The sequence below is a fragment of the Octopus bimaculoides genome, chromosome 23 (assembly GCF_001194135.2).
Source record: "Octopus bimaculoides isolate UCB-OBI-ISO-001 chromosome 23, ASM119413v2, whole genome shotgun sequence".
Taxonomy (NCBI): Eukaryota; Metazoa; Mollusca; class Cephalopoda; order Octopoda; family Octopodidae; genus Octopus; species Octopus bimaculoides.
In genome coordinates this window covers 29,840,746-29,848,384 of record NC_069003.1, presented here as the reverse complement: position 1 = coordinate 29,848,384, position 7,639 = coordinate 29,840,746, and the positions used below count along the sequence as shown (strand labels likewise).

At 37.7% G+C, this 7,639-nt stretch overlaps 1 protein-coding gene across 2 annotated transcripts in view; it reads left to right on the top strand.

Annotated features, from left to right (window-relative positions):
- Positions 1–6,384, top strand: part of LOC106869932 (uncharacterized) — an 8,052-nt gene extending 1,668 nt beyond the window's left edge. The window contains exons 3-8 of one of the 2 annotated variants that reach the window (XR_001409463.2): positions 31–242; positions 589–910; positions 2,093–2,194; positions 3,033–3,227; positions 4,777–4,926; positions 6,068–6,384. Coding sequence is in view for 1 of the 2 variants with exons in the window: in XM_014915869.2 (XP_014771355.1) it covers positions 31–242; positions 589–910; positions 2,093–2,194; positions 3,033–3,227; positions 6,068–6,079 (843 nt within the window). In the remaining variant the exon portion in view is untranslated. The remainder of the gene's footprint in view (positions 1–30; positions 243–588; positions 911–2,092; positions 2,195–3,032; positions 3,228–4,776; positions 4,927–6,067) is intronic. The other variant, XM_014915869.2, reaches the window with a different exon arrangement.
- The last annotated feature ends 1,255 nt before the right edge of the window (positions 6,385–7,639 follow it).

Below are 7,639 nucleotides of genomic sequence, written 5' to 3'. Positions count from 1 at the left end.
TATATATATGTACATATATTTCATTTTCAGCTTTATCCTCCTCATATTTTGCGATTACCTCCCCAAATGAAAAGAATCGGGACGCGTCGAACACATTTACTTTCATCTTTGCAAAATTGCGGAAATTATGGGAATAATGCTTTTAACAATTTGGAGAAAACAAAGAAGGAGGAGAATGATGGAAGCAACGAAGATAAAGTCAAGGAGGGACAAACGCCAATGCCTAAGACCAAAAACAAATTGTAAGTACCATTTTTTTCTCCTCTTTTGTCATTTTGGCGCAGTTGGTTAACAGGATTGCCATCAGTAGGGAAGTTTTATGGTTTAAGTCTTACATGTAACCTTTGCCCCGTTTTCATCTAGGTGGTGCCTGGCACAGTCACAATCCTATGATTAAAATATATGTCTATGATATAGACACACATATGCATATAAACTCACTCACACGCTTCCTCACTTGCAGTCTCCTCCACTTATAGTCATTTACATTCATTTGTTCACTCACTCTCTTACACACTCACACATTCCTTCCCTCTCTCACTCACTCCCTCACTCACTGAAACACTTATCCCTTTACTTCATCACCAGAAACCCACCTGTTCCGAAAGTGTTCGTTCCCAGAACGACACGAGATCTACCAATGCTTCCCGAGATGACTCCTGCAACGGTAGAGACAGTCGGCGAGTCCAATATCGGATGGACACAAAGACAACATCCGATGCCCAAAGTGGTGAAGGTGAATCGAATCATTGGTGCACTGGACCACGTTGTGGACCCATGGACAGGTCAGTTAGAAGACCACATGGGCAGTACAAAAATAAAGCTAGTAAACACTTTATTGGTGGCTCTGAGGAAGGAGAGTAAGTGTGGCAATTACTTTGAGAACTTCTTAACCAAATGCAAAAATAAGGTAATATATAAATATCTTCAATCTTTTATCTTTAATCTTTTATCATTTGCAGCGTGGAAGGTGTTCATAAGCCATTTAAGAAACACACAAAAAACCGTTAGATTCACTTCAACATTTAAATTTAATTTGTCAAAATATTTTCGTCGTTTTGAGACCGCGACCTGTTCACTGACAAAATTCCGTGCTGCATCTGAGAAAGCATGGAATTTTGTCAGTGAACGGGTCACGGTCTCAAAACGACGAAAATATTTTGACAAATTAAATTTAAAAGTTGAAGTGACTCTAACGGTTTTTTGTGTGTTTCTTAAATGGCTTATAAACACTTTCCACCCTGCAATTGCTTTCGTTTGAAATGAAATATAGATGTGTACAATCATATTCAACACGTTCATGTACATACGGACATAGAAAATGTTATGCTTTAGAAATTGTCTCAAGAGAAGAAAAGTTCTCCTTATTGACAATGCGTGTGAAAAACACAGCCCTGGGCATGAATGACATTTCCGACCGAAGGACGGATGCATTTTTTGTATCAGTGAGCATCATCAACATGGTATACTATGTTGTCATTGGTAACTGGAATAGTTTAGCTGTTTTTAGTTGATGCTGACGAAGACGAGGATGACGATGGGGGCGTGGGTAGTGCTACTTCTGATGATGATGATGATGATGATGATGATGATGATGATGATAAAAACAACAATGATGACAATGATGATGATGACGATGATGACGATGATGATGATGATGGTGATAACACTGATGATTTTGATGCAACAACGTCGATGATGATGATGATGACGATGGTGGTGGTAGTGGGGGTGTAGGGGTGGTAGTGCTGATGATGATAAAAGCAACAATGATGACAATAATGATGATGATGATAACACTGATGATTCTGATGTAACAACGTCAATGATGATGATGACAATGGTGGTGATGGGGGGTGGGGTAGGGGTGGTAGTGCTGCTGCTGCTGATGCTGATGCTGATGATAAAAGCAACAATGATGACAATGATGATGATGACGATGATGATGATGATGATGATGATGATAATGAAGAGAAAGAGAAAACAGATCTTGACGATTTCTTCTCTCTTTCTCTTCTTTCGGTTTTCTCCAGCAATTCTGAGACCATTATTTTTTTACTAAAATACACCATTACCATTTTTGCTGCCACAGCTTGCACTCAACTGTCTCTACCTTTGGCATAACATCGAGAAATTCTTGCAAATCTTCTACACTCAACCAGTCAATATGTTTCGTATCTGCAGATATGCCAAAGTAAGTTCAAACCATTTTTTTGCATCTCTCTCTCCCTCTTTCTCTCTCTCCCCCCTCTCTCTCTCTCTCTCTCCCTCTCTCTCACTCCTCCTCCACCTCCTTCGCTCTCTCATCTTATTTCTTCTATCATGCTATTTAATTTTATATTATTACTTTTGTAGTTGTTAAGGTAACAAGCCGGCAGCACTGTTAAAGTGCCAGACAAAATACCTAGTTGCATTGCTTCTGACTCATTAGGTCTGAGTTCAAATTCCGCTGAAGTCAACTTCACCTTCCATCCTTTTGGAATCGATGAAATAAGTACCAACCGAGCACTAGTCCAACTAGAACCCTCTAAGAGCGGGGCCTATAAGTTGTGTTAACAACAAACAAGATGAGGACAAATATCCGTCAAATGTAAATAATGTAGATAATGTAGGCTTCTTTCAGTTTCCATCTACCAAATCCACTCACAAGGTTTTAGTCAGCCCAAGGCTATAGTAGAAGACACTTGCCCAAAGTGTCACATAGTGGGACTGAACCCAGAACCATGTGGTCAAGAAGCAAGCTTCTTACCACACAGCCGCGCCTGCGCCTACATATTTTATTCGATTTTCCACTTCAGTATTGGTTTCCAAGCGTTTTTTTCTTTTTCTTTTTTAATTTTTATACTTTTGAATATGTAAGCTCTGACTGATGTAAAGTCAAATAAATCAACAGAAAGCTTAGGTCTATTTTTCTCCCTTAATTTCTTGAAAAAAAAAGGAAAGAATATAACAAAGTCAAAAAATTCATAACACGAAACTACTCAAGTTGTGACATATTTGTATTTATACTGTATTTATTTCTGGTTTCACAGTTTATTTATTCGAAGTTCATTGCAAATGGCAGTCCATTCACTGTCCGTGCTGGACCAAAAGTTATGTTACTTATATGGCAGAACCTAGATGCACCAGTCGGGGACATGTTTGATGAAGCGGTAGAACATATACTCATCATTTTATCAAAATTCTGGCACAGACTTCTACTGGAAGAAAGCTGGATTTATAGAAAAGTAAGTAAAAAGTTGTATGGCGTTTTGTAGGCAAATCTGCTTGTAAGATACATCTAAATTTATACATATGAGTGTGCATGAACATTCGTTTATATATAAAGACACCTTTCAGTCACGAATGACCATGGGATTGCACCTAGAAGGCACAAATCCAGGCCAGGTTGTTGGTGAAAGGCCAGTAGTTGCCCATGTATACCAGTCTCCCCTCTTCATACCATCGACGTTGTCCAAGGGAAAGGTCAAAGAAACGCCGGTAAAACTTGAAATCAGTGACATCGCAGCTCATTTCTACAGCTGAGTGAACTGAAGCAATGTGAAATAAAGTATCTTGTTCAAGAACACGACACACATCTCAGTCTGGGGGTCGAACTCAGAACCTCATGATTGTAAACCCAATGCTCTAATACTGGGTCATGCAAATAGTCTGACATCATACCACAAGGAAAACAATTCCTTGGAAGACAAAGAATTTAGTGAGCTGCATAATCAGCATAATCTATGCATTACTGTTGTTATCCTCTGTCAGGCTATTATAATGTCCACTCCGGTTAAGCCGCATAGTTAGTTAGACAAGTAAGACACGACTATCTGTCTATGATGACTACTCAACTGACCTCTCTCGACTTCCTATGTCACAGTATTTGTAGCAACTAACACATACCACTCGTCACATGGGAGGGGTGTTCCATTATTTTTGTTATCACTATAAGTTTTTCTTTTTTTCTTAGGGAGTTTAATTTTATTTCTTCTATTAGCAATAATTTTTACCTCACCCCACTTCCCTTTTTTGAGTTTTCTTTTTCATACAGTTACACATTTATTTTTTTTCATTTGGTATCCACTTCCAGGAACTCCATACATTTTCTTTTTCTTTCGCTTGTGCATCTGGATTCAATTATTTGTAGTGGTGTTGGTACTTGAAAAGTATCATATAACCATTCCATTGGTTCTTCCATTCTCTTGAGTTTGCTCTCAACAAATGGTTCGTTCATGTGTCTCTTGTATAGCCCTTTACTTCCTTTTACCAAATATAGTATTTTTCCCATGCATTTGGTAATCACGCCATCTTCCCAACTTTGTTTCCCATTCTTATATGCCCTAACAAATACGTTTTCACCAATTTTCATATATCTTGCTGAATTTTCCATTGCAATTTTTCTTTTCTTACCAAGTAGTAATTTGTCAAAGACTGATTTTATTTTACATCAGTATGCCATTACAAATATAGCCGATGGCACGTAAAAGCACCCACTACACTCTCGGAGTGGTTGGCGTTAGGAAGGGCATCCAGCTCTAGAAACTCTGCCAAATCAGATTGGAGCCTGGTGTAGCCATCTGGTTTCACCAGTCCTCAGTCAAATCGTCCAACCCATGCTAGCATGGAAAGCGGACGTTAAACGATGATGATGATGATGATGATGATGATGAAGTTCACATCTTGGTTTCATTTCACACCAACCTTGTTCCTATTTACTTTTCCTGTCCACAGAATTCTTTTCATTTCTGTTATGAATTTCTCCTTTTCCACATTTCGTTTTATGTCTTCTAGGGTCACCTGTAATTTGCGTACCGCATTCCGCATTACATTTTTTTATTTCTCCTTCTGATCTTAATGCTGCGATTACCGTATCTTCGAATGGCTCACTGTGTTTTGGTATCAGTCTGGACAAACCATCCACATGCCCTTGTTTTTTTGACGGTAAATATTCCATTTTGTAATCATAATTCAATAAGTAGTGCCCCATCATTAGTCTGGAAAGTTCTATCTCAGCATTCCTATCACAATCAGATTTTCATTTATTGAGGTCTCTTGAACACTTTGCCAGGGGAAAATATTCAGTAGTAGGAGAATAAAGAATCGGCAGCCCAAATACTTTTCTCTTCAAAAGAACCTGAGTTGGGTTTTTTTTTTTGGTTTTTTTCACTGAGGACTCAGAAAACTGGCTTTGAAGTGAGAAAATGTTATGGCTAACAAAGGCAATTACATCTTGAATGAATAAATATATTTATCACATATTTTATACTGATTTGAACTCATTACGTGAAATGCGACATTACAGTACCCCTAATATTTCTAATGTGTGTGTTAGCTGATTGAATCAATCTTTTTCTGAAAACTGTCCCTTTTCCAGCTTGTCACTTAAGCATTTACCAACAAAACCAAATGCACCGTATGTCTGTCTGTGCGTATGTATATATGTATGTATGCGTGTATGTATGTATGTATGTATGTATGTTTGAATGTTTAGGAATCCTGCTTTCCTGCTTAGGATAGCAGGATTCCTAAACAGATGCTATATGGAGAACTTGTGAATGGAAGGAGACTCCGGCAGAAACCAAGGCTGCGATTTAAGGACTGTGTCAAGTCCTCATTAAAGGCCTGTGATATGCAGGACACTGACTGGGAGAACAATGTCTGTCATCGCCACGGATGGAGGAAACAGGTTAAGGAGGGGATTGACACTTTTAAGAGAGCACGTATCCAGCAGGAAGAACTTAAGCGAGCTGCGTGAAAGCCCACGGCTCGTATAGTGAATGGGGAAAGCTTGGTCTGAAATGTTTGCAGTCGTGTACGCTTGTCAAGAGCAGGGCTCTTTAACCACCAACGGAGCCGCAAATGCAAAATATAAGTTAGTCCTAGAGCGCACAATGTTCCTGAAGGTCGGCAATGGTCTTCCTCGGTCACGAGTGGACGGCCATCATGTTTGAATGTATGCAAGTAAATAGTAGATATACAAGTTTTAAATTAATTCTAAGAACATCATTTGTAAGTTACTCAGTATTTCCTTACCTCTTGTAATTTCGTTGCTTGCATTTCAGTTTTATATTTTCATTTTCAGATAAATCACTAAAGAAAAGGAGTCTTTCAACTATTTAAATACACAAATATATTTTAAAATACAGATCTCAATCCTAAATATTTAATTTTGCATTCTCTGTTAACGTATTTCGAAAGAAATAATTCAACTATATAGTCATACCAATTTCGACAATCTACAAGAATTGTACAATCTTCTTTCTGTTTTCTTCCACTGAAGTTTCAAAGAATTTTTCATCAGGAGGTCGCAGTTTGAAGAACTTTCCGTTTGATTTTTCAGTGATCAAAGTTTTTATTTATACAAATCAAAAAAAAAAAAAAAAAGAAGACAGTTTTGATAAAATAAAGTCAATCAGAACCCAAATCTACAAATTATTATTAAATCTCAGTCTTGTGCTTTTGTATAGTATTTTTCCCTCTCAATTTCTTCACATATGTATATATGTATGTATGTATGTATGTATGTATGTATGTATGTATGTATGTATGTATGTATGTATGTATGTATGATTGTATGCATGTACATATGTATGCTTGTATGCATGTATGTATGTATGTATGTATGTATGTATGTATGTATGTATGTATGTAGGTATGTATAATATATTAATGTGTGTATGTATACTTTAAAGTCAAAATTGTTAAAAAGCCAATACAATGCAATTTGTAAAACACATAGAAACATATTGTCACCATAACCAGTCTTCGTTTCGCATGCTCTTTCCTACTTCCGTATATCTGAGTACTAGCTCAGCACCTCCTCCATGTTCTCTGCTGAGGTTGTATTAACCTCGAAATATAGAAATAAAAAAGTAAGCTGTAAACTGCTGTTCTGTCTTCCTGTCTTCCGTGCTCACTCTTCCATTACAACTTGCATTGTATTGGTTTTTGAACAGTTTTCATTTCAAATATCACACAATGAAACACACAAAGCTTCATTCAAAGTTCCATCACGTCATTGTTCTTGTCGTCGTCATCGTCAATGGCCACTGGCGCAGTCATCGTCACCGTCGTCATCGTCACCGTCGTCATCGTCACCGTCGTCATCGTCACCGTCGTCATCGTATATACTACATTTCATTCAATAACATAGCATTGATAATAACCAATGCTTTTTGCAGCACCACTGCTGCCTTTGTTTTGTTTTAAAGCTTATTTCCAATTCTATCATAAGAAAAGAGAAAGTTCTTTAATATCGATCTGTGAGGCTCAGTAAATGTTTTAAGGTTCGTGAGTTAGAAGAAAGGTTACATCTTGTGTCGATCATCTTAAAATGTTATAAATAACACCCTACAATTGAAAAAAGCATTTTGATCTGCCTCAAAAGAAGAAATTTATGGTGCAGTGGCACAATGTTCCATCCATTTTTTAAAGAATGTTTAGGCGCAGGAGTAGCTGTGTGGTAAGTAGCTTGCTTACCAACCACATGGTTCCGGATTCAGTCCCACTGCGTGGCACCTTGGGGAAGTGTCTTCTACTATAGCCTCGGGCCGACCAAAGCCTTGTGAGTGGATTTGGTAGACGGAAACTGAAAGAAGCCCGTCGTATATGTATGTGTATATATATATATATATATATATATATATATATATAT